The 26,716-nt window shown below is 42.2% G+C and overlaps 1 protein-coding gene across 4 annotated transcripts in view; it reads right to left on the reverse strand.

The window, feature by feature from the left end:
- Nucleotides 1-18,298, reverse strand: part of CMTR1 (cap methyltransferase 1) — a 44,628-nt gene extending 26,330 nt beyond the window's left edge. For 2 of the 4 annotated variants that reach the window (XM_037063272.1, XM_037063270.1), the window contains exons 1-6: nt 18,137-18,298; nt 16,030-16,167; nt 8,178-8,329; nt 4,798-4,956; nt 2,165-2,257; nt 295-366 (exon numbers count right to left, since the gene is read on the reverse strand). In XM_037063272.1, the coding sequence (XP_036919167.1) occupies nt 295-366; nt 2,165-2,257; nt 4,798-4,956; nt 8,178-8,329; nt 16,030-16,162 (609 nt within the window). In that variant the 5' untranslated portion in view covers nt 16,163-16,167; nt 18,137-18,298. The remainder of the gene's footprint in view (nt 1-294; nt 367-2,164; nt 2,258-4,797; nt 4,957-8,177; nt 8,330-16,029; nt 16,168-18,136) is intronic. The other 2 variants (XM_037063271.1, XM_037063269.1) reach the window with 1 other exon arrangement.
- Between the last annotated feature and the right edge of the window lie 8,418 nt (nt 18,299-26,716).

Below are 26,716 nucleotides of genomic sequence, written 5' to 3' on the forward strand. Positions count from 1 at the left end.
CTCATTACACCAGCTCTCCCCACCCCCCGACCAAGACTACAATGAACTGACCCACTGAGATTAAGTGGATCCTTTCCTGGCTACTGACCACAAGGACAGCACAACAAACACTACAAGGCAGGACAGTCACCAGGAAAAGGGTACCTTGGAGAAATGTTCAAGCTACACATCTTGATCTTCAGGAAAATATTAGCTAAACTTCAGCCACCCACAACTGATTTAAAACAACTAAAAAAGCCCAACACAGCGCCCCACATGAAGTTCCCAACGGCAGCTCTAGCCACAAGGCCTTACCTTACACTGCAGCATACTGTGAAGCAGGTCTTCCCCACAAAACTCTGTTTCATCTTCAATAATCATCTTTCGCTACAGGAGAAGAAAACAGTCAATAACGACCATGTGTGACAGCAAACACAATTATTAACAACCACACCTAAAACAAAAACTAAGCAAACACTACAACAGGAACAGAACCACAAAAATGGAGATCACAAGGAGGGTTAGCAACAGGGGAGTGGGAGGAGGAGAAGGGGGGAGAAGGTACAGAGAATAAGTAGCATAGATGGTTGGTAGAAAATAGACAGGGGGAGGGCAAGAATAGTATGGGAAATGTAGAAGCTAAAGAACTTGTGACACATGGACATGAACTAAAGGGGGGGAATGTGGGTGGGAGGCGGTGTGCAGGGTGGAGGGGAATGAAGGGGGGGAATGGGACAACTCTAATGGCATAATCAATAAAATACATTAAAAAGAAAATAATGACCGCGTATGACTGCATTTGGGGGGATGAATGAAGAAACTAGGGTTCTGAGTAGAGAGGAGGCTTGAGTCCCTGCCAATGAACATCAATCCCGGAGGAGTGGGAACGAGAAACCCTTCTGGCTATACTCCAGAGGGCTGTGAGACGGAGCAGTCCCTCGGGTGCTCTGACTATAGCACCATATGGATACAAAAGCCACGAATGCTGAGGTGGAGAAAAGCAAACAGGAAGGAGACATTCAAGCTCTATGTCCCTAAGGCAGAAGGAGGGAGACTACCCCAAATAACAGCAGCCTGTCCTTCAAGTAGTAAGCCTCTTGCTCTGTGCTAAGTATGACTACAGGACACTAGGCACTGACCTGGAAGCATCACTGTAAACAAGGGCTCAGAGAGCCTTACTGGGATACAGTCCACACTCACATCTGAGCACAGCTACTTCTAAAGCAACAGTGCTCAACCTTGGCACTCTCAGTTTTACACTCTTCAAATCATGGAGGACCTCAAGAGCTTGCTTTTACTTATTTGTCTGCTTATTTATTTTTCACTTAATATACCTATATACTCGAGATTTATTTATTATTTTTTGTTATTAGAAATTAAAACAAAATGTTAAAATATTTATTCAGCTTAAAAGAACAATATTATGTTAACATAACATTTTTATGAAAAATAACTGTTTCCAAAATTAACTTGGTGAGGGGAACAGCACTGTTTTCCAGTTTTGTAAATCTCTTAGTATCTGGCTGAATAGAAAACACCCAGATTCCCCTATTCGCGTTTGCATTCAATTGGTTGTGATATCATGTCACAACCTCTGGAAAACTCTACTGGACACTTTAGGAGAGAATGAAAGTGAAAAAACATTTCAGTATCATTATGAAAATAACTTTGACCTTGCAGATCCCCCTGGAAGTGTCTTGGAGATCCCTGGGGGCCCCTACGCTTTGAGAACTGCTCTCCAGACCATATTCATGTAGTAGCTATCTACTTCATTCTCAATGTTTTCCAGAAGGATATTAAACAAATTCCCTCTCTAATACCCTCATTACTTTCTAAGGACAGGTACAGTGTTTTTTCATCCACCTGGAACAGAGCCCAGTAGTGACCAGAATATACACAGATGTATAATAAGCTTCTCTAAAAAACATCTGTGAGGAAAATAAAAGTTACGCATTTTGTGTTGTCTTGCAAGTTAAATGAGTAGGAGGAAAACAACCGTCTGCCGCATCTCCCAGGGGCATGTCTGTAAAGTCCTTGAGGCGCACTCTTGAGTTTTATCCCTGCCAGAATGGTCAGACTCAAGTTTTTCACACGTGAGCATAAATACACACACACCAACTTGAAGAGAAGAAAGGTCAGGAGATAAGCACCGACAATTTCAGAGCACATCTTCCCGAAAACCTACCTTTCCCACAACCATCCAATCACTCATTTCCTGTGTGTCAGGAATCTCAGTGGTGCATTCTGGGAACCATGACACCTGCTCACAGGCGCTGGGCTGCAAACAAAAGACAGGCAAGCTACCTCAGGTAAGACAGACCCTCGGGGCTGTACTCTAACGCATCAGGACTGCCCCAAAATAACCAAGAGGGGGAGGGTCTGGGGAGCTGAGGCCAAAGGCTGTGGTCAGACACGAGAATGGTGAGCTAGAATTCTAAAGTTTAACTTCTGAAGGCCAGGTCCAATTCTAGTTGGATCCCTAGAAACTTCCCAAACCTTCGATGTGTATTTCATTTGTTCTAATATTTTTTATGAATACCTGCTCTGGACTATGTGCTCAGATAGCACAGTCAAGAAGATGCAAGAGGCAGTGGGGATACACAGAACGTGTGTCTGTGAGGAGGCAATCACGTAAGGAAGACACAAAGCAATGAGCCCCACCCACCGAAGCCTTTCGAAGTGCTACACACACGAGGACTGCACGTGTTATGTGAAGAGGGCTCCTCGCCTCTTCATTCCGAGATAGGGTAGAAACTGATCTCTAACTCACTGTTTCCTCTTAATCTTCAATTACTTTCCTTATCAAGCTAAATCAGTGGTTTTCAACCTGGCTATACATTAGGATCATCTGCAGTCCTTTTAAAAAGTGCTGATGCCTGAGCCCCCCCCTCAGAGTATACTATCTGTTGGTCTGAGGTGGGGACTGGGTACAAGTACGTTTTCAGAAGTCCCCAGATGCACCTCATGTGCAGCCAGGGCTAAGTTCACTGGGCTAGAGAGACATGGATCATGAAACCTAAGTAGGTGGCTAACCTGCACGGCGGCTTTACACATTCCCTCCTGAGCGAGTGTGGAGAGGAGATTCACCATTGCAAATTGAAGCAATGCAGTTAAAGGCAATATTACACGCTCTGAAAGTCATAAAATGGTATCACAGTACAAGGTCTCTAGGGCAGCCACCATCAACAAAAAAAAGTTTAAAAGAAAAATTACTGAAGCTTTTTGTTAATGAACCTGGCAGTGAATCATGGCTTTTCTCCCTGGGTCAAATTCATCACCTTTAAGCATAAATGGTCCTGTTATAAACCCTTTTTTAAAAAGTTCATATACACTTTTGATACATATCCCTTTGGAGGAAAAAAGCAGACTCAATCTAACCCAAGGAAGCCTAACTACAAGGCTACCTGCAAAGTGGACCAAAGCATCCAGCCTTATACTCTCCACTCCTGAGCTACGGAAGCCACTGCGTGCTTTCCCTGTGGTGCTTCTATGGGACAGTCAGCCTCAGGCCACTCAGACTCTTCTACCTTCAAGAAGTAGCCACCACCTAACAGTTAAACCAAATTCTTAGCCTAAAGATCGGGTGTCTTTTGTAAGAGAAAAACTGAATTATATGGCAGGTGGTAATTAGGAGGGCCTTGGCTTAAAAAGAATTTCAATAGCCTGCCTCCATTAAAAGCAGAGATTTTATGAGCAAATTTTGCATTTCAAGGTTAGCAAAGTCAGTTCTAATTCTGCCCCACTGAGAGGATCAGGGCTCTTTACTTGTTTTCACACAAATGAGGACACAGAAAGCACCAAATATTTCTGAAGAAGAAACCTATACCTAGCACCCCATTACGAATTTTTACCTTTCTCTGCACTGTCTCATCTGCTGTTCCTCTGGTCTCATCGCCTCACAACTACAAGGCAAAACAGTAGGACCACCCCCACCACCCCGAACCCATTAGTTCTGGGCTTGTGGGCTTCTTACTCTGAAGCAGGGTTGGGCTTTTATCATGCACAGGTTCATGGAAGTTTTTCCTGAACTGGAAATATCAATTCAATTTTTCAGAGTTCAGAGCCACATCTAAAGCTAAATTACAGCAACTGCATAGAAGACTAGACATTTGTTTTCTATTTTCTTTAATTTCAACTCCACAATGATAATATTTCATCATTATTTTTAGGGGTTTTCATTATACCTACTTCAAATCCTTTGTGGAATAAGATTAAGGCATAAATGAATGAATAAAAATAAAATCTCAGTATTACCTGTGCCATGAAAAGGAATGAGTTTCTTTTGATATTTAGGGTTAAAACAAACTAGTATCCAGGTAGGTAAGCAGACTAAACCTACAATGAAAAAGCCATAAGGCATAAACAAACACCTGTTTAGAACCAGGATGTCATAAGCTCAAGGAGGTGAGAGGACCTTAGAGGGCCCCTAATCCACTCACACAACAGAGGAGTGGGGTCCTCGTTCAGCCACTTGAATCCTTTCAGCAGAAGGGAACTCACTACCTTGTGAGGTTTCTTAGTCAATAGCAGAAAGCTGTGTGTGGAGGCAAACTCTACCTTCCAGCACCTCCTACCCATTGATCTTAGTCCTATGTGAAGCAACAGGAAACAAATCCACATCCTAACATTCCCCCACCCAAGTCCTGTTTTCTATTCTGGACATCCCCAGAACCTTCCACGTAAGAAACTAGTTCAACCCCACTAACCACCCTGATCATACTGCCTCTGGAGACTTCTAGTCTGTGAATATAACTACTTAAAGACATGCACCCCAAAACACAAGTGGCTTTCCTGCCTCCTCCTCCCCACACCACTTACCTCCGGCTCATCTCGCCAGTCCACATTCAACTCCTGGTCAAAGCCTTGCAAAGTCAGACCCAAGCCTCTTCGGCCTTTCTGATTAGAGGCTTCAACGATGTCCTTCCGACCCTGGTTGTGTTTACCTAATCCTTCACCTTCCTTGAAGCCCATCTTGGCCTGAAAGAGAGAAGTAATGGAGCATTTATATAAATAAAAAGACATTTATTTAGCCCCTATCATGTACCAGACATTGTGCTAAACGATAAGAAAATCAGAAAAGCCCTACAAGTATTCTTCTAACCTAATAAAGAAAGAAGCATAAATAAGTAGCTGCAGTTTAACTGTGGGCCCAGGGGTTGTCTATCCTGAAGTGAAAGTCTACGGCAGCCAGAAGTTAGATAAATGAGAAGGGACCTCACAGCCGCCATTAAAAGTACAAGGCACCTAATGAATATCACTGGACATTTGCACAGCTACCCTTCCAGCTAATGTGTGTGAGTGACTGACAAGTAGATATCCAAGTAGAGTTGATAAAGAAAGCTTAATTTAAAATGGAACCACTTCAAGTGACTACTTCTCCTGTACCTCAGCTAGGCAAGGACAATGAGGGCCTATAGGAGCCCAAATTGAGAGATTAACTGAAAAATCACTTCATGTAAAACTGAGGTATGGGACTTCTGCCAAGAAGGTGTAGGTGTAAACACTGTGCCTCCTCTCACAACCAAGTTTAAAGTTCACGAAGTTTCAGTAACAAAAACGCAGCCAAAACACAGAAAACTGAACTATACGGAAATCTGACAACAATGAACTGTTCAACCAGACCGGTAAGAGGGGCAGAGCCATCAGCAGAGTGGGGTCAGGCAGGAAAGATCTCCCGACCCAAGTGTAAAGGCAGGCATGGGCGGATCCCACGTCTGGGGTAGTAATGGGTGGACTCAGTGAGGGTGCAAGGTGGCAGGCTAACCGTGGTCACACATTCGCACGCAGATAAACCACTGAAGAAGCGAGCAGTGAGACAGACCACGCAGGCCCCAGCAGCGGGAAGCAGTGGAGAGAGCCGCCATTGCCCTTCTCTGACCCCGCCCCCACATACAGCGTCACAACCCAGTGACTGAGTTTCCCCACCCTGGTGAACACCTAGGGCTCCGCTCCTCCTACGTAACAGGTGCGAACAGACTAAAACATGGCTCAAGAAGAACTCAACGCCCCAGAGCCCATAACTCTAAGTGACCAAGAAATAGCCAACCTATCAAATGCACAGTTCAAAACACTAGTGATCAAGATGCTCACAGAACTGGTCGATTTCTGTCACAAATTAGAGGAACAAATGACGCCTAAACTAATTGAAATGAAGGGAGATGCACAGGAAACCAATAGTGATGGGAAGGAAACTGGGACTCAAATCAATAGAGTGGACCAGAAGGAAGAAAAAAATGGCCAAACAGAAAAGAAGGAAGAGATAAGAATTCAAAAAAATGAGGAGAGGTTTAGGAACCTCCAGGACATCTTTAAATGCTCCAACATCCGAATTATAGGGGTACCAGAAGGGGAAGAGGAAGAGCCACAAGGGGAAAACTTATTCGAACAAATAATAACTTCCCCAATCTGGCAAAGGAAACAGACTTCCAGGAAGTCCAGGAAGCTCAGAAAGTCCCAAAGAAGTGGGACCCAATGAGGAACACACCAAGGCACATCATAATTACATTAGCCAAGATTAAAATGAAGGAGAGAATCCTAGAAGCAGCAAGAAATAAGGGGACAGTCACCTACAAAGGAGTTCCCATCAGACTGTCAGCTCATTTCTCAAAAGAGACCTTCCAGGCAAGAAGGGGCTGGAAAGAAGTATTCCAAGTCATGAAATCCAAAGACCTACAGCCAAGATTGCTCTATCCAGCAAAGCTTTCATTTAGAATGGAAGGTCAGATAAAGCACTTCTCAGATAAGGTCAGATTCAAGGAGTTCATCATCACCAAGCCCTTATTATATGAAATGTTAAAGGGACTTATCTAAGAAATAAAAGATAAAAGACATGTACAGTGAAAGGACAGCAAACTCACAGTAATTAACAACCACACCTAAAACAAAAGCAAACTAAGAGGACAGCTAGATCAGGAGTGGAACCATAGAAATGGAGATCCCATGGAGGGTTAGCAACAGGGGAGTGGGAGGAGGAGAAGGGGGGAGAAGGTACAGAAAATAAGTAGCATAGATGGTAGGTAGAAAATAGACAGGAGGGACGGCAAGAATAGTGTGGGAAATATAGAATCTAAAGAACTTGAGACACGTAAACATAAACCAAAGAGGGGGAGGGATGGTGGGGGAGGGGGTGTGCAGGGTGGAGGGGAGTGAAGGGGGGAATTAGAACAACTGTAATGGCATAATCAATAAAATATATTAAAAAAATAAAAAAATTATAAACTGAGGTATGGAAGGTACTATAAGATCCTAGACTGAACCATTTTTTAAAATGCCACTATTGTCTACAAGCTCACACTGAACTCAAGAATCACTGGGCCCACTTTTATACCCTCAAAATCAGAGGCCTGAATCCCAAACCCTATAGGTCCTTGTCTAATAAAAGAACTCCAATTCTAAGATCTGATTTCCTCTAGAGGGTCTCTGCATCCCCTCTGGAAGGGGCACTAGCAGCTCAAGAGCCAGATGGAATTCCTATAGCGGCAACAAATCTTTCCCGGGGTCAGAGGCTGTCACCACTCCCCCTATCTCCACTTCCCCAAAGTTTACAGCACCTGAACTACAATCCCAACTATGACTTCAGGACTGGCAGTTCTCATTCTTAAATGGATCCAACAGAAAATGGAAGAGCGTAATATTTCTGAAGCTAGATGGAAAGCAAACTTGGATTTCTCCAACTTTTGCATATATACCCAAGTTTGATGAGGAAACTAGGCAGCTCTAGTAGTCGTCTTCCTTCTGTGGTACATCAGTGGTGTACAGAGCTGGGAAGATAACTGGGCCTTCTTTTGGAAGCGATACAAAAGACTGTACTACTCCCATCTACTTTAGGCACCTGGGAGTGAGCAGGATTTTATTCATATCTTTTGAGATCATTCACCAGAACAAAAATTCACCACATGCCTCTTTACCCATCGACACACATCCGTGTGTAGAGAAGTATGTTCACACATGCTCATAACAAGAATTCATTCATTAGAAGACCAAAGGGTGATACAGCTCTGAATGGGGCAGGAAAAGCAGGTTTAACCAGCCACTGCCCACAGATGACTTCAATGTGATTGATAACTCTATCAAAAGGCGGGCCATACACTGCTAAATTTCAGTAGCTGAAAAGCAAAAGAAAAACTCATGCGGTAGCATTTCTTCTTTTCTCCCTCTGCTGGTGGAGCTTTAGAAACCCAACCCGAGCATGGACATACCATAAGCTTCCGGGAGACACTGTTGTACATGGAATAGCGAGAAGAAGTTCCCTCCACGAGAGAGTCTGCTTTGAATGCATCATTAAAAGAGTCAGAGTCACGCTGCTTCCCCTCAGTGTCACTGTCAGACCCACTGAGGCTTGTGGTAGATACTAAAAAAGAAAAAAAGAAAAGATTTAGGTGTCTATAGCACAAGATAGCCTCTAGAAGCCCAATTTCATACACTCAACTAGTGTTCAGCATATGCACTGCTCACATAAATTTCATTAAATCACCCAGGGTCAAATGTATTCTCTCCCAATTACTGTGTAATCCTGGTCAAGCCACTAAACATTTCTAGTGGTACCTGACATACAATTGGGACTCAAAAATATCAATTTTCCATTCTCATCCTTTCAATTTCTTCCCTTACAAACTACAGTGGTAATACCTTCCTCACAGGATTGTTTGATATTTAAAGGACGCTGTTAAATATAAAATGTCTTTATTGAAGATACAATTGTCAGACTAACAGTTTCTGACTGTTTAATCTCCCATTTTCCTTTGTTTTCACGGTCCTTCAAATGCAGAGGTGAGGGCGGGTCTGCAGTACAGCTCCAGGGAGGAGCTGGCTCCCAGGGAGGGGGCGAGGAGGAGTGAGGGAGAAGAGAAGGGGGAGGGGAACAAAGAAGGATGGAAAAAGAGAAGGAAGAGGAGGAAAGAGATGAAGGACAGGGAAGAGGGAGATAGATGCTCAGGCAGCAGCACCAACTGAGGCGGAGAGCAGAGATGCTGCTCGAGGGAACTGGTGGCCTGAGTGAGCTCTGCCACTTCATTGCCAACAACCCTGTTGCCAAAGGATCCCAATTAAGAACTACCCTAGCAGCTGCCAGAAGGGGTGGGTTACATGTCTCCTGGCCAAAATCGGGATGATCCAGTCTAGACATTTCTTATGACTGGTTCTTTCCCTCTCTTTTATAGATATATGAATCTATTAACTCGAAAGCTATTTCAACCCAAAGTAATTTTACTCAGATAATTTCTCAGAAAAACCCACCCCAATTTGTAGAGTACGTCTCAAAAAAATTTGCTTAAATTTACACACATTCCCATGGAAAATAGTATAATTTGCAAGCAAGGAGAAATGCAGAACAGGAAATGAGGGTGGTGGTGTCCAACCTGATCCCAATGAGATATGTGTACTATCTCATTAATAAGTTATTGTGCTTATTTAAGAATAAATTTTTTCAATTTATGTGTATTGTTCTTCAAACATCTATTAGTTTTAAATATATAAATGCTTATTATTTAGACCTAAGTACTTAATAAACTTAACTGTCAGGTATTTCTTTGGGCCTACGGGCATGGGGAAAAAAGTTAGGGTGGCACTAAGGCCCAAGACCCAAGCAAATTTAGGAGCCTCTGTCTGTGTACTGGAATGAATAGATCACCCAGACACACAGTCAAATGAGTAGAAGAGCAAGACCATACCCATGAGCACGGCGTCCTAACTCCTGTGTGCTGATCCATCTGTTTCCCTACAAGAACACAAACTTGCAAAGGGTTGACATTTGAGAGGAGCCAAGCCTTCCCCAGCACCCCAGGCCAGATTCTCCCTTCCACTGGGCTCCAGCACAACACCAGTATTCACACCATCCACACAGCGCTGAGAGCCAGTCCTGAAGACCAGACAACTTTCCATCTCCAGCAGCTGGACTGAAGCTTTCCACTTAACAGAAATTACACGCTCACTGTAGTGAATGTAAGGGTCTCTTATCCAGTTGCCACCTTTGCTAATAAGCACCTAAATGTACAGCTCCTTAAGATATTTCCTAGTACACCTCATACAAGTAGTGAAAGACATTCCACCCTCAGAAGTATAAGGACATAGGTGATTACATTTGTTCAAACCCAGAGTACTCAACACCAAGAGGGAAGGAACCCTAACATAACCCATGTGCTCTGGGTGAGAGTGACGTGTCAATGCAGGTGCACCAACTGTAACAAACGCTCCACTCTGGGGAAGTATGTTGATAATGGGGGAGGACATGCATGGGTAGGGGCAAGGGGTATAGGAGAGACCTCTGTACTTTCCTCTCAATTTTACTGTGAACCTTAAACTGCTCTAAAAAGAAATGAAGTGTTTAAAAATATTTTAAAGGTAAAACACCAACCAAAAATTTAAGCATGAGGATGGAATACTATATCCTGAAAGAGAACTGAGTCCTACTTAGACTGTATTATTTATTATTGACTTTTATCTACTGTTATTATCTATTATTATTGTTTAGTATTGTTTAGTATTATCTAGTATTATTGTTTAATAGATCTGACAACTTTGGTTCAAGACCTGTTCTATAAAAGGTCTATGCTATATATAATGAGGCACTACTACAAGGGCTTAAAAATAGAATTGCTGCCCTGACTGGTGTAGCTCAGTGGATTGAGCACAGGCCTGTGAACCACACGATCACGGTTCAATTCCCAGTCAGGACACATGCCTGGGTTGCAGGCCAGTTCCCGGTTCCTGGCAGGGGATGCACGAGAGGCAACTATACATTGATATCTCTCTCTCTCTCTCTCTCCTTCCCTTCCCCTCTAAGATAAATAAGTAAAATCTTTTAAAAAACTAGAATTGCTAAGATAAATAGACATTGTTAAAAGATACAATATTTTGCAAAAGAAAAGGCAAATGTGAATATGTGCGAAAAAATCAGAATAAATGTAAAAACCAAAATCCTGGCTCCTAAGCAGTTAACAAGAGGAATTTTGGTTGAGAATATCTGTGCACAAGAGGCACCAAATCTGCCCCTCCTCCTTAAGGTGGCTATCCAGTTCCCTTAGTAAGGAGCTGACTTGTTTACCCAGACCAATGCAGCACACATCAGAGTGCCAGAGTGCCACTCAGAAGGAAAGACCCAGAAAATTAACAATGAGTAACCATGGAAACTGAGAAGTGAAGTGATATTTATTTTGTTTCACGCTTTTCTGCTTTTTTATGGGCGAAATAAGAACACATTAGTTTAAATATTAGGGTAAAAAATACAATGCTATTGAAAAAGTACCATTCCAAGCCTTGGGAAGAGTTTGGTTCCTTTCCAGAGAAATCTTCAGAGAACAGTGTTTCTGAGGGAAAAGACCTCCTGAATGGCTGAAGACTAAGCTTGGGCTTAGTCTTATCTCCCACGAGGAAGAGTGAGATTCGCTCTGGAAGAGTGCCCACATGCCAAAGACCCACCCTTCCAAAGGTGCAGATTCTCTTCACTCAGTTGCTTCCACGCCTCCAATAGGTACTGCTTAATCCTGAAAGAGGTGGTGCCAGGACTGTGGGCAGTTTCCTGCAGGGTAGCCCAGGGATCCAGGTCCTGACTTACCAGAACCTACAATGTTAAATCAATTATTATTCCTTTCACCAGCTATCTGGGGACTCATAGGTCTATCTATGAAAAGGTTAGGAAAACCTGGGGTCCTTGATGGAGAATGTGCACTTGGTCCAGCTCTTGTGAGTTGCCAGGATGTTAGGTTTGCTTGCAGACCCATTAACAGGCATCCTTCAAAGGTATGAATATCATTCCTGAGCATGCAGGGTTTCTGCCACCCTCAAACCTCAGGGAGAGAGATCATTTGTTTTCTTGGTCTTCACAACATGTTTGGACCAAAGTGACAGAAAGAACCACATCTGGGTGGAAGGTTCATTAGGCAAATCAGTGACAACACTGGTGCAAAATCCCAATACCACACACTCTGGCACCGACAGAGATCTTTCCCCTCCACTCCTCTTGCCCAGGTGTCACCTAATGTACAGTTGACCTGTCCAGGTCCTGAGAGTGAGGCTGATGGGAGCTAAAATACCACCCTGCTAGATATTTCTTTGTGAGATGTGTGATGGATAAACAGATAATCCTTATTTCTCTTTCATGTGGTGTTCTGAAGCCAATTCTTAGCCTGACATGATTTAAGACAAAGTTCCCCAGACTACCACAGCCACACCTCATTTTTATCCCTGGGCCTTCAGGGCCGCTCTTTTCAGATAAAAAGGAGACAACTGTTGTGGCTGCAGCAGAAACTGAAGAGGAGGTCTGGCCTCCTAAGGCTGATAAAAATGTAGCAAACATTGAACAGACACTCTTGTAATGAGGATATAAATTAAGGGGAGTAATAAGGTCAGTCTATTAAAATCATTAGTTTCATTAAGAACTTGCCAAGGCTAGGTGGCATTCCCATTTACCTCCCTAGGAACTCCCCTTCTAAAACCTACCAGAGAACCCACAACATTACTCAGAGTTTTCATTGAAGATTTCCTCTCCACCTGAAAGAGGCCCAGAACCTTACTCTTGAGTCATTTTAAAGAAGGGAGGTTAGCTCTATATAAGAATCAGAGGTTTCCCAGCTGCTGGCAATTTTTTCCACATTGCAGGAGAACAGCAGGGCAAACACGCTGAGATTAGAAATGACAGTGACAACACACAGGGAGAGGCAGATCCGACCACCAGTGGCCCAGGTGAGCAGCACAAAGGTGCAGAAGAATAAACTATGGACTTTAATAAACATCCTATCATGTCTAACAATTGCTGTGGAATGCACTCACTCTTGTTTAAAGACTCAATTTCTCTGTCATGGCAGACAAATGGTGACTCGTTAGAGCAATTTAAACAGATACCGATAAAGGAAGTTTTTGATTAAGGTCATGAATCTGGACTGACAGAAAAGCAATGGTGTTTCAGGGAAAAAAACCTACTTAGGGAAGAATTAAACCTGGTAGGGAGAAGGCACCTTTAGTGTGGTGCCAGTGAAGGACCCTGGCAACTTCCAAAGCAACACACTGTGGGAGGGCCTGAATGAAGCCCCGACTGGAAGCACTGCTAAGGAGAAAAGGAAATTGTCTTGGGGTCTATACCATAGTCTCCCTGTGAGAAAGAACCAAAAAGAACGAGATGAAAATGACCTCTATCTGTCTCTCCTTACTTCAAAAGGTTGTTATTTAATAGCAAATTTCCAAGGGTTTATTTGGGCTTGAAAATGCTTTCAAACTCCTCTTAAAATGATTTTTAAAAAAATCACATGACGCTACAGTGGCCATAAAAACAAAATCCCCTTTTCTTCTTTACTTCGGTCATATCAGTTTATAACCTGGCAATACAGCTACCTTGTCAATAATGTAAAATAAACAAATTGATTAAACTACATAGATCTATTAATGAGTCATCAGACTGATCTGGCAGAAGCACAAACAAGGCCCAGACAGAAATAGTAACCACTGCTTTGTTTGCTTTTCTAATTGTCCTCCCCAAAGAGCATTTTCCAATCACCCTTCTGAACAGTACGTCCAGTGAGAAGTGGGGCTGGAACGCACATGCTTCAAAGCTGTGACCTGAGTGGGTAAGCCAACAATGCCTGGCGAGACGGCACACTGTCCAGAGGATGCCTTAGAGGAGACAATGCAGTACAGAACTGGCATAAATGACTATAAATACTTAATGAAATGACCTTCTGTAGACTCGAAGAGGGGATAGGCAAAATGAAAGTGGAGAAGCATTTTAAGCTTCTTGGAAAGATACTACTGTTGCCTTCTATCAATTTTATTAGGTAAATATTTACTTAACATTTACTCCACCATGCTGGGCATAGTGTAGAGGGGCAGGGGAGCCACAGGGCCCAATCTTGCTGATGAAGACGTTAGACTCTAGCCCTCAGAGTTTGTGTGTCAGTGTGGCACTGCCCCTTACTAAAGTAAGTTGACTCGGGGAAATCTAGCAATGTTTGCTTGCCTCTGCCTCCTGCTTCATTTTCTGCAAATGAAAGGGACAAAGGGCCTATTGCCGGAAGCATACAAGGTACCGGCCACCTCCAGATTCCCATTCTGTACACACGACAGCAGGAGTCAATCCTGAGTCATATGGTGCTACTTACAGAAAAGGTTAAAGCTATTTGGTACAATCAAAGGGAGTTTATAGGGGGAGGGAGATAATCTCAATTCAAAGTCACAGTTTTGAAAGCTTAAAATTTAAATCAGACTGGTTCACTTAAAAGATCCTCAACCATATACACTTACCTTCCTCTATGTGGAAGTGGTCCTCTCCTCACTTCAAAGAGCTGTTACTTGAGAGCAAATGTTCCCCAAGATCCACTTGGAACCATATACTACCACCAGCTAAGCGTCACTGATTCCCCCACACATGCTCTCCCTTTTTCCCTTCTGGGTCTCTCTCTCCTAAAACCCCAGAGCCCTACTCAAGGAGACCATCTATCTTCACCAAGCTTCTCAAATCCCAAGTGATTATCAAAACTCCCTTTCCTCAATAGTCCCTAGAACAAGTGCACCCAGTATATTCTTTACCTTCCTATTTAGTAACCTCGGCTACATATAGTTCTCCTCACCTACCCTGAAATTCACCTGTGACAACTTTCAAGGCACACATATCCCCACAAAGCAAGTTTATAAGAGTCTCTTATCCAGCCAGGACCACAGCCACGTCAAATACTTCACTAGCTGTAATACCTGTCAAGCTTCTCTCTGGACCAGCTTCTCAGTACAGCTAAAGAGTAACTGCCCTTCAACTAGCCCACACTCAGGAATAAGCTGTATTTTCTCAAAGGATGCTTCACACCCTTACAGTTACCAATCTGCTACCAAATTCATTCCAATTTACCAGTGATCTGGCAGATGACCCAAAATGCCCGACAGCTGGTTGAATAGTATCTCCCAAAAGGTCATGTCACCTCACACCTGGGAATGTGAAATAGGAATTTGCAGATGTAATCAAATTAAATGAGGCAATACTGTATTAGGGTGGGCCTTAATCCAATGACTGACGCCCTTATATGAAGAAGGAAATTTGAACACAGACACACAGAGGCAGAGACTGTATGCTGCTATAAGCCAAGGAATAGCAAGCGCTGCTACCAACCACCAGAAGCTAGAGGAGGAAAGCATTCCTTCCAAGAGCCTTAGGAGGAAGTTTGGCCCTGCTGACACCTTGATTTCAGATTTCTAGTCTCCAGGATTGTGAAGAGTACACTGCTCTTGTTTTAAGCCACCTAGTCTGCAATTTGTTATAGCAGTCATAGGAAATTAATACAACTAGTAAGTCAAGGTAAATGCAAATGGGACTACTATTAATTGCTTGGTACTTGGGGTAAGCTCCTAGACACTTTACAATTTCTTAGTGAGAAAGAAATTGTAGAGAGAATTTGAGAAAGAAATTGAGAAAGAAATTGTCAATGTCCACAAGCCTAAAAAAGAGGCAAAGCAAAATGCTACTTTCAATCAGATCAGCAAAATCCTTTGAGCTTAATGTAAATAGTGAATACAGGGATGTTCCAATTCCTGCTGAGGGAATTGAAAAAACAATGCAAAAACCTAAGGGGAATTAGGCCAGATTGCTGCAGCAGAGAGCCTCAGGATCATTAACAACTATTAAGAGCACAGGACACTTGATGCTCACCACTACAGACATACCTCATTCTACTGCACTTCACAGATTTGTGGTTTGTACCAACGAAGGTAAGACCCTCCACCAGCAAAATTATTACCATTCACGTTATTGCAGTGGTCTGGAACTAAGCTTGTAGTGTCCTGTTGAAGGTATGCCTGTACTTCAACTTGGTTTATGGCAGCAAAAGAGTGCCACCTACTGAAGGACCAGCAACAAAACTAACACATTTCTGTAAAAATTCCAATTTTTATTTAAGACAAGTCCCCCATCCTATTAGGAGAATGGCAAGAAAGGGAAGAGAGTCTATAGTCAACATATCTCTGCAGAATTTGCCTAATTTTCCTCAAGGAGCAGTGGACTGTATGCTGCCCAATTCGGGCTCCAGGGAGTCAAATAACCAGGTGACCAGTGGCCTCAGACCACACAGGCAAGCATACCTTTTGCTGCATGATTGACAGAGGAGGGAGGTTCATCATCAGATGTAGAGCTGAGGTTCAGGGCAAGCTCTGCAACTCTTTTCTTCTGTTTCTTGATAGGGGCAGTGCATTCCGGGTCATTTCTCCTCTTCATTGTTACTGCAACCATAAACCCAGACAATTGGCTGCTCATGTCAGTCACTAGGATCAGAGCAGGAATTCTAAAGTATAAATGAGTCAGGATTTGGCAACTCCAAAAACTTTCAGTGCCAGAACTTGAATAGCCTCTTCCTCAAAGTCCAGTAAGGACTGCTAGTCAAGCTCTGGTTTTCAAAAATAGCTATTAGTTTCACTGGCAAATGTGGTACTCACAGACTCAGAGGCCTTTGGCCACTGGGGTCAGATACCAAAAAGTCATGGACCAACTCCACATAGCACAGCGGGGAAAGCCTTGGAAATTTGTCACTCTATACTTTTAAGGTAACATTGCCCACATGTAACAACCATGTACAGTGGGAATTTATTATGAAACCTAATGAATATTAACCAATGTTTCCAAGGTGAAGGGGACCAACCCAGAATGATTATTCCATCAGTTATTATTTTACCAAGTTAATTACGATATTACATAATATGATACAAATACTGGCTTTTGGTTTACTTCAGGATGTCTGAAAACATGAAAACAGTGGGAAAGTTTTTCACCAGAGTAAAGAATGGAAGCAGTGATTGACTTATGACTGAGGAAATAAGAGTGGGAATGTTATCAGAACTGGAGGTGGCCATAGTATAGAACTCAAGTACAAAAGCAATAATTTTAAGAAGAGAAAGCCACCTCCACCAAAAAATTAAAAAAAAAATAAAAACAGGCAGGTACCATGCCACTACCATCCATTCCCACGGGTACATGAGGTGTGCATTAAAAAAAAAATGGGGTGGAACAGAGATTATGAAGACCTGGAAATTTTAAGAGGTTATCAAGTTAAAGAGCAAGCAAGAGTAGTAGCGAATACCGTGTGATTTATACACAACCAACTGGCTGTAAGAAGACTCAACACATAGCAAACAGGTGGGTGGCCAGCAGGGCTGCAATCCTTGGTGAGGGGGTTGGTGCAGGGGCAAAAGAACATGCGAAGGTTATATAGTATGAGTAATAGCATCAAGAGAGCAATAAAATCCAAATATACCACTGACCCCCTAAACCTCACAAAACCCTGAATCACATGTTTCACTTCCCTCCAGCTCAAAGATGAGACAGTCAAGCCAGTGCTCAATCTCATCCTTCCTAAGGAGGCAGCCTCTAGTGAAGTACAGGCAGGGGCTATCCTGAGGCCGCAGGAAGAACGGAAGACACTTGACAAACAGAAAGCAAGACCAAGCTGAGCCACATTTCACTTTAAACCCATCTTAAATGCCTCCCCCCCAACAAAGGTTCCTAACAAAAGGAAAAAGGTCCCTGTGGTTCTTAGCGAGTCTGGGGGAGGCTGGAAGCGGGGAAACTCAATGTGGACAGTTTGGGGGTGGGTGCAAGTAAAGGCGAGGAGATAGTTGTGTGAAAGGCAGGAGATGCTGGCGCTCCTCTCCAAACCACCTTAGATTAGAGCCTTCCAAATCATCTAATCCAACGCTCTCATTTTTCCACTGGAAAAAACTGAAGCCCGAGAGGGTAAGGCCTTACGGGTAACTAGTGCCCAGCTTAAGTGACCTACACAGGCCCAAATGCGCTCTGGCAGGGAACTTCTAAGCAGAAGGCATGGTTCTAATCGCTGCTTCCTCAGGGAAGGGTTTCATAATCCCCTCTCCAGTCTTCTCTCCCGGGGCCTCTGTTTCGCACTGCCACCCCTATCCATAGAGGGGAGAAATGAGCTCCCATCTGCCCAGATCGGTCTTCTCATTTGAAGATATCGTGAGTGTGTGAATGTGTGCGCAGAGACGAAGTCAGCAGCAGCTCTGGCTCCCGGGAGCTGGAGGAGCGGGGTGGGGGGAAGGGAGGAGGAAGAGAGAGCGAGGAGGCGGTGAGGGTCAAGACCGCGCGCGGATTGGGGGGGCGAGGCGGCGGTGGAGAGGAGGATGCTGAGCCCGCGCGCCCGCCCGCTCGCTCCCCCCGGGGCCGCGCGTCGGCACTCACACTGAGGGGAGAGGGCAGGCTGCCAGGGAGCGGAGAGGGGGGTGGTCAGGCCACCAATGCCGCCGCCGCCACCGAGCCTGGCCCTGCTGCTGCCAGAGCCGTCGGCTCCTCCCTCACTTTCGTTTCCCAAGCCAGTCCAGGGGCGCCGGCCGCGCTGTCGCGCTCAGGTCCCGCCCTACGGGAAGCGCAGTTTGATGACGTCACCAAGCAGCCGCACCCTACGCTCGTCAAGGTCCTGGCCCCCAGGGAAGACCTCTAGGGTTTGGGCCCGCCCCGCCCCCAATCGGGCGATCCAAGGCGCCTGCGCAGAAAAGCCGGCCGAGAAAGGATACAAAAGCAAAAGTAACTTAGTATATTTTCTTCCGTCTCTGAGGACGGAAGACAAAAATTGAAGAGCCAGGTGCCATTACCTCACCTCATCTCACTTAGTCTCATTATATTCATTTTACAGATTAAGAACAAGTTTAAAGAGGTAGCCGGGGAGAAACCCAGTCTTCATGTTCACTGAGGTATCCCCCACATCCACCACACAGTATATCATCAAAAGATGTTGAACAGAACCTCAGAAAAACATAAGGAATACTATCTTTGGCAAATTGCCATATGGACATAGATGGCTTCCCATCCCAAACCTCTCTTCCAATTTTCAGGCCAATATGGCCATAAGTCTGCAAAACATCCTCAGTCACTCACACCCAAAATGCAAATCTGACCCTGTGTTCTCCCATAGGCCTACCCTTTTTCCAGTGAATGGCACCATCATTCATTCTGTCCGTCCAAGTAGAAATCTGAGGAGGTTCCATTTTTCAGAGTCCCCAACATCCACTTAATTGAGTATATCTCCTAACCACTCAAATCTATCCATTCTTCTCCCACCCCATTACCACAACCCTCTCTCACTTGGATTTGTCCAATAATTTTCAACTCATTTTGACTGTCTCCAGTCATGATTCCTCTAGTGAAGTGATGTTTAACCAATGTGCTGCAAGAATTTTTAAAACATGGCAATACCTGATTATTTAGTCAGGGGCATTGATTGACCTCTTTTCCCTTAGATTTTCAACTAAAAGCATGACACCCTGGCTGGTGTACCTCAGTGGATTGTAGCTCAATCCACTGAGCGCTGGCCTGTGAACCAAGGGTCCGCCAGTTCTATTCCCAGTCAGGGCACATGACTGGGTTGCAGGGCACATGACCTGGGCACATGACCTGGGTTGCAGGCCAGGTCCCCAGTGGGGGAGTGTGAGAAGCAAATACACATTGCCATTTCTCTCCCTCTCTTTCTCTAAAAATAAATAAATAAAATCTTTTTAAAAAAGAGGCATAACAATAGCCAACACAAGAATAGCCATCTTGGTGTGCACGAATCAAAATTATACCTATTTTTTGTCAGACCAGCAAAAAATATTTTTTGGTGTGCCAAAGAATTTTAGTAATTAGTTTATGTGTGTCATGAAATAAAAATGGTTGAAAATCTGTGCTCCAGTGCATTCTCCATAAAACCAACATGATTTCAAAATTTTTTATTCTGGTCCTGCCACAATCAATCAATGATTAAAACCCATGAATGGCTTCCCATATCTCTTAGGATGAAGCTAATGCCTTAAGATGGCTACAAAAACTAGTCTGACCCCTTCTGCTACCTTGTCTCTTCCTTCTCCCTAGCCTGGTTTTCTCTGTTTCTCAACCATGCCATACCTATCAAGGGTTCATTCCACTGCCTGGGTCACTCCAGCCCCTCTTTGCTTGGCCAATGTCTACTTAGCAGTTTAGTGTCCTTATATCTGGAAATCTTTCCTGACCCCTCCACTGAGCACTCCATCACTTCTGAATCAAAGCACTTACCACCCATTGACTCATCTGCCTCCCCCACTCGGTTGTAAACTGGGTAAAGGAAAGGTTATGTCTATGTGTCTGTGTTAGATGTTTAGTACAGTGGCTGGAAGTGGGTTCTCAATAGACATTTACTGAATCTGTGGAAGTATGGAATATGAATGAAGATTAAATGATGTGCCCAAGGTCAGAGCTAGAAAGCAGCAAATGAGCATTTAAAACCAGGTCTCTTTGATTCTGAAGCTGAGTATTTTCCACACGTGGAAACATCAACAGGGGTTTTTCACATGTGTTGTACCTTGGACACCTTTGGTAATTTTATAAAGTTTATGGGCCCATTCTCAAAAATAACAATTTAAAGTACATAAAATGTGCAGAATGATAAAGGAAATCAAGTTGGTTGAAATACAATTAATATATCTACCAATTATGTGATTTATTATTAATTTTAATATAAAGCATTAACTAAATAGGGAAAACACTTAAAATATAGAAAAGTTCGAGTTTATTTTTTAATGTATATGAGTGAATCCAATGCATAGTACAGCAACAACCAGATAAATACATGGGGGAAAGATGAACCTTAATTCCTACCTTACATCATATGTAATATTAAGTCAAATGGATCAGAGCTAAAATAATAAGTCTTGTGAAAGGAAACAAAGATTTCTATAGTTAACAACATAGACATCGTGTAGTGTGTATTTGAAAGTTTCTAAGAGGGATCTTAAAAGTCCTTGTTACGAGAAAAAACTGTGCGACTATGTGAGGTGACGAGTGTTAACTAAACTTATTGTTAATCATTTCCCAATATGTACATATATCAAATCATTATGTTGTACACCTTCAACTACTACAATGGTATGGGTTAATTCTAGCTCAATAAAACAGGAAAAAGTGACATTGGAGAATATCTTTGCAGACTTGGAATAGACAAAGATTTTATACATAAAACTCAGAGAGCATTAGTTGGAAGAAAAAATTTAACATAGACCTCGTTAAAATAAAAGGTGTGTCTCCTCATCAAAAGACACCACTAAGAAATTAAATAGGCAAACTACAGACTGAGAGAAAAACATTCACAATACATATATCTGACAATTACTTATACCCAAAAATATAAATAACACCCAGTAATAAAAAGAAGAACAGAAGATTCTAAACCTGTCAAAATGGAGAAAACACGTTCCATCCCATCTCTCTCATTAAATACAATATAAAACCTATGTAGGACGTATGAAACACCTAAGTCAGGAATTCTGAAAAGTTAATGGTGGCAGGATTATTGAGGAAGGAAAGTGGAAGTCAATCACCAAATCAGGAGTGAATTTCCAAAATCCTTCCACGCACACTATCTCCCAGCCCAGACTGAAAGGCAGCATGAAATCTGAGACTACCCTAAATATCCTCTGTGCTCTGCTCGTTTATCCTTTCCCCTCTGAATCCCTGAAACCATTGATCTTTTTTTTTTTGTCTCCACAGTTTTGTCTTTTTCTGAATGTCATACAATTGGAATCTGCAGTAGGTAGCCTTTTCAGGGTGGCCTCTTTCAGTTAGAAATGTGTATTTAAGGTCCCTGCATGTTTTTCCATGGCTTGATAGCTCATTTTCTTCTCAAGTATATTTTGGCCTTAAAAAAGTAAAAACTCTCATCACATGGAACAACAAGGATGAACCTTCAGGACATTATGCTAAGTGAACTAAACCAGTCATAAAAAGAAAAATACTGTCTCATTATACTTATGTGAGGTATCTATAGTAGTAAAAATCATAGAAAGAGAAAGTAGAATTGTATTTGCCAAGGACTGAAAGGAGGGAGAAATGGGAAGTTATTGTTCAATAGTTACAGAGTTTCAGTTTCATAAGATAAAGAGTTTCTGCCCTGGCCAGGTAGCTCAGTTGGTTAGATAGTCATGCCATATGCCAAGGATGTGGGCTCATAAAAGGACAAACGAATAAATCTCTCTCTCTTTCTCTCATCTCCTTCCCTCTCTCTAAAATCAATTTAAAAAGAGATGAAAATCTCTAAAGATGTGTTACACAACAGCATAAACACAGTTAACACTACTAACACTTTAAAATGGTTAAGATGGTAAATTTTATGTGATCTGGGTTTTTTTTACCACAATTTAAAGGAAAACATTGGTTATAATTATAATCCATGGAGATGTGAAGACTCTTAAAATGAATAGAAAGAAAAAGTATAAAAAGAACCAAATGAGAATTTTAGAGCTGAAAAATACAGTTACAAAACCGAAATTTTCATGAGATGGACTCAAGAGCAGAATGGAGATGTAAATGGAGAGTCACCGAATTTGAAGAGAGATTGATGGAAAACATCAAATATGAACGACAAAGAGAAGGAAAATTGAGCAGAGTGCTGAGAATCTGTGGGGAAAAAACCTAAAGGTCTAACACTCATGTCATCAGGGTTTCAGAAGGAAAGAAGAGAGAAAATAATGTTGATGCAGATAAAATATTGAAAAATAATTCTTAAAAACTTCCAGAAGTTGGCAAGAGACTTAAACTTACAGGCTTCAGGAGTTCAACCATCTCCAAACAGGGAGAACTCGAAGAAACCTATTCCCAAACTTATAATGACCAAACTGCAGAAAACCAAAGGCAAAGAAAATATCTTGAAAACAGATGGATAAAAACTATGCACCTTATATAGGGACAGAACAAATAGAATGGCTGGGAATTTTGCATCAGAAATGTCTAGAATAACAGTTAGTATCTAGGTAAATATTTTTCCCCTTTAAAGTTTTCAAAAATACATATGACAGCAAAAAGCAAAAGATGTAGCACTGGCCCTGACTGATGTGGCTCAACTGGCTGGGTGTTGTCCTGCAAAGCAAAGGCCCCTGACTGATTGTGGTCAGAGCATCACGGCTGGTTCGCTCACAAGTCAGGGAATATGAGAGGCAAGCCATTGATATTTCTCCCCATCTCTTTCTCCCTCCCCTCCCCTGTTTCTAAAAACAAATAAATAAAATCATATACACACACATATGTAATGCTGTCTCATGGAATTTTCTCTCTTTTTAAAAGATTTTATTTATTTATTTTTAGAGAGAGGGGAAGGAGGGAAAAAGAGAGAGAGAAAAATCAATGTGTGGCTGCCTCTGACGTTGCCCCCACTGGGGACCTGGACCACAACCCAGGCATGTGCCCTGACTGAGAATCAAACTGGCGACCCTTTGGTTTGCAGCCCACACTCAATCCACTGAGCTACGCCAGCCAGGGCTTTTTTAATTTAAAAAAAATTTTTTTAAGATTTTATTTATTTATCTTTAGAGAGGAAGGAAAGGAGAGAAGGAGAGAAACATCAATGTATGGTTGCCTCTTGTGAGTCCCCTGCTGGGAACTGGCCTGCAACCCAGGCATGTGGCCTGACTGGGAATCGAACGGCGATTGTGTGGTTCGCAGGCCCGCGCTCAATCCACTGAGCTACACCAGCCAGGCCTTTTTAAAAATATTTTTAAAGTTTATTTCTTTATTGTTAGAGAGAGGAGAAGGGAGGGAGAGAAGCACCAATGTGTGAGAAATATGTCAATCATTTGCCTCTCTCATGTCCCACCTGGGGACCTCGCCTGCACCCCAGGCATGTGCCCTGATGGGAATCAAACTAGTGACTTTTTAGTTCGCAGGCTGGCACTCACACCACTGAGCCACACCGGCCAGGGCTGTCTCATGGAATTTTCAATAGGTGTAGATATACTACATATACCAACTACAACAGATGGGGTAAGGCAAAAGGACCTATAAGGTGTTAAGATTTTTACATTCCACTTAAAGTGGTAAAATAGTAATTCTAAACAGACTGAAAAGTTATTTATATATGTATACGTATATATATACCTACATATATATATGCATACCTCATTTTATTGCACTTTGCTTTATTGTGCTTCACAGATGTTGTGTTTTTCACAAAGTGAAGGCAAGATCTTCCACTAGCAAAAAGATTATGACTTGCTTTATTGCGGTGGTCTGGAAACAAAGCCACAAAATCTCTGAGGTCTGCCTGTATTGTAATCCCTGGAGCAACCTCTTAAAAAAAAAAGATTTAGGAATTCTGACCCATGGACATGAACTAAGCAGCAGGGTCAGGGGGGCAGGGTGTGAATGCTGGTGGCATGGGGGTGCAGGGTGGAGGGGAATAAAGGGAGGAAAAATGGGACAACTGTAATAGCATCATTACATTACATACATATTATGTAATTATGTAATTACATAATTACATAATAAAATACATTTCTGTAAAAAGAACAATGAGCTTTGTGGCATTTAATTTGTGCCCATCTTATCTCCTTACCACCAGCTCCATGGCAGACTTGAAAGCCAACCACATGGCAACTGTGGTCACTGAAAAAAGCAGGAGCCTAGGAGCCACTAAAGAGGACAAAACAGGCTTGGAACCCCCCCAGTCCCTTCCCCTCGACATGTCCCTGTCTGACCTGCCCAAAAGCTCATCTTAAAAGCCCCATTCTCAGAGCTTGTCTTTATTTTACCTGACTCAGAGGTTACTTTGTGCACACAGTGCTATTTGAAAGGCATTGTCAAAAATAATCAATGGCAATTGTTTAATATTGCATGTGCCTGAGGCAGCATTGCCAGTGGAGCTAACAAAAACCTTAAAAGAAATATCTGGGAATGAGGTGCCCATTGGGGTTTCTGAAAAGCCCCAGAATATTCCTAGGTATTTAGAAAGCCACACAAATGTGCAGGGTTATGCACATGCTGAGGAAAGATCTGAGAAGACCCTAATCTCTCACCTCTGACTGACTTGGCGTCTCTATGAGGCAAAGGCAGAGCTGTAAACTGCCTGTCAGAGCTTTGAAGCCACACAGACTCTTGATGAAAGCAAGAAAATTTATTGGTTTGAGGTATCTAAGGGAATCTGTCTAGTCATTAGCTGATCATTAAGCTAACCAAACAGAAACTTCAGTGGCCATGCATGACAAAGAATATAGACTTTATAGAATTAGTTCAGGAAAATCATTAAAAACCAGCAACAAAACCAAACCTACTTGCAAAGAATGTGTATTCTGCTGTTGTTGGGTGACATGTTCCATAATTGTCAATTAGATCTAGCCGATAGATTATGTCGTTCAGTTTTTGTATATCCATGCTGATTTCTGTCTACTGTTGGACTCATCACTGGGGTAGCTTATATCCATGATTTCCACGTCATTTGAAATACTCAGTTCCCTCCACACTAAGAAACAAATGATAAAGCATGCTCCAGCCACAGGAACGGGTGAGGAGAACAGTCAATAGAAACTATGCCTGAGGAAGCCCAGAAGCTGAGCCTACTAGACGATGGTTTTAAATCAGTAATTATAATGTGTTTAAATAATTAAAAAGAATTTTATCTAAAAAATTAAAAGAGTCCTGACCAGTATGGCTCAGTTGGTTGGGTGTTGTCCTGCCAAGCAAAAGGTTGCTGGTTCAATTTCTGGTCAGGACACATGCGTAGGTTGCAGGTTCAGTCCCTGGTCATGACACATTCAAGGGCATGTTTTTCACATTGATGTTTCTCTCCCTTCCCTCTAAAAATAGATAAATAAAAAAATTTAAAGAATTAAAAGGAAATATGATGATAGTGTTGCACCAAAGAGAGAACATCAATAAAGAAATAGTAATTAGCCCTGGCTGGTGTAGCTCAGTGGATTGAGCATGGGCCTGTGAAGCAAAGGGTCACCAGTTTGATTCCTAGTCAGGGCACATGCCTGGGTTGTGGGCCAGGTCCCCAGTAGGGGACACATGAGAGGCAACCACACGTTGATGTTTCTCTCCCACTCTTTCTCCTTCCCTTCCCCTCTCTCTAAAAAATAAATAAGTAAAATATTTAAAAAAGAAATAGAAATTATTTTTAAAGAATCAAATAGAAATTCTAAACTTGAAAAATACAACTGATATGAAAACTTTATTATTGGGGCTTGCTATGGACTGAATTGTGTACCCCACAAAATTAATATGTTAAAGCCGAAACTCTCAATGTGACTGCATTTGGAGGTAACATAAATAATGTAAATAATATAAGGAGGTAATTATGGTTAAATGGAGTAATAATGGATCCTAAATAAGATTAATACCTCATTTCTCATCATGGAAGCCAGATAGCAGATGGCATTCAAAGAGTAGAAAGAAAAAAACACTGTCAACCAAAAATTCTGTATCCAGAAAAATGGTCCTGGGAAAAAAAGGCAATGAAAAGAAACAAACTAGGGGAGGAGGTGCATAAAGAAAAAAGTTAAGACATACAAACATACAATGTTTAAACAAAAACATATAATTTGTCATTAATATACCTGCCTTACAAGAAATACTGAAAGGACAAGTGGTCCCTCATGCACTGTCAATGGGAATGCAGATTGGCACAGCCACTGTGGAAAACAGTGTCGAGTTTCCTCAAAAAGTTAAAAACGGAAATGCCTTATGACTTAGAGATTCCACTTTTGGGTATATATCCAAAGAAAACCAAAACACTAATTTAAAAGAAAGTGACTTTATGTTCATTACAATGTTGTTTACAAGAGCAAAAATATGGAATTAACCTAAGTGTCCATCAATAGACAAATGAATAAAGAAGTTGTAGTACATACATACAATGGAATATTACTCAGCCATAAAAAAACAATGAAATCTCATCATTTGTGGCAGCATGGATGGACCTAAAGAGTGTTATGCTAAGTGAAATAAGTCAGACAGAGAAAGACAAATACTATATGATTTTATTTG

This window comes from Sturnira hondurensis, unplaced genomic scaffold (genome assembly GCF_014824575.4).
Source record: "Sturnira hondurensis isolate 20B ecotype Veracruz unplaced genomic scaffold, ASM1482457v3 Scaffold0014430, whole genome shotgun sequence".
Lineage (NCBI taxonomy): Eukaryota > Metazoa > Chordata > Mammalia > Chiroptera > Phyllostomidae > Sturnira > Sturnira hondurensis.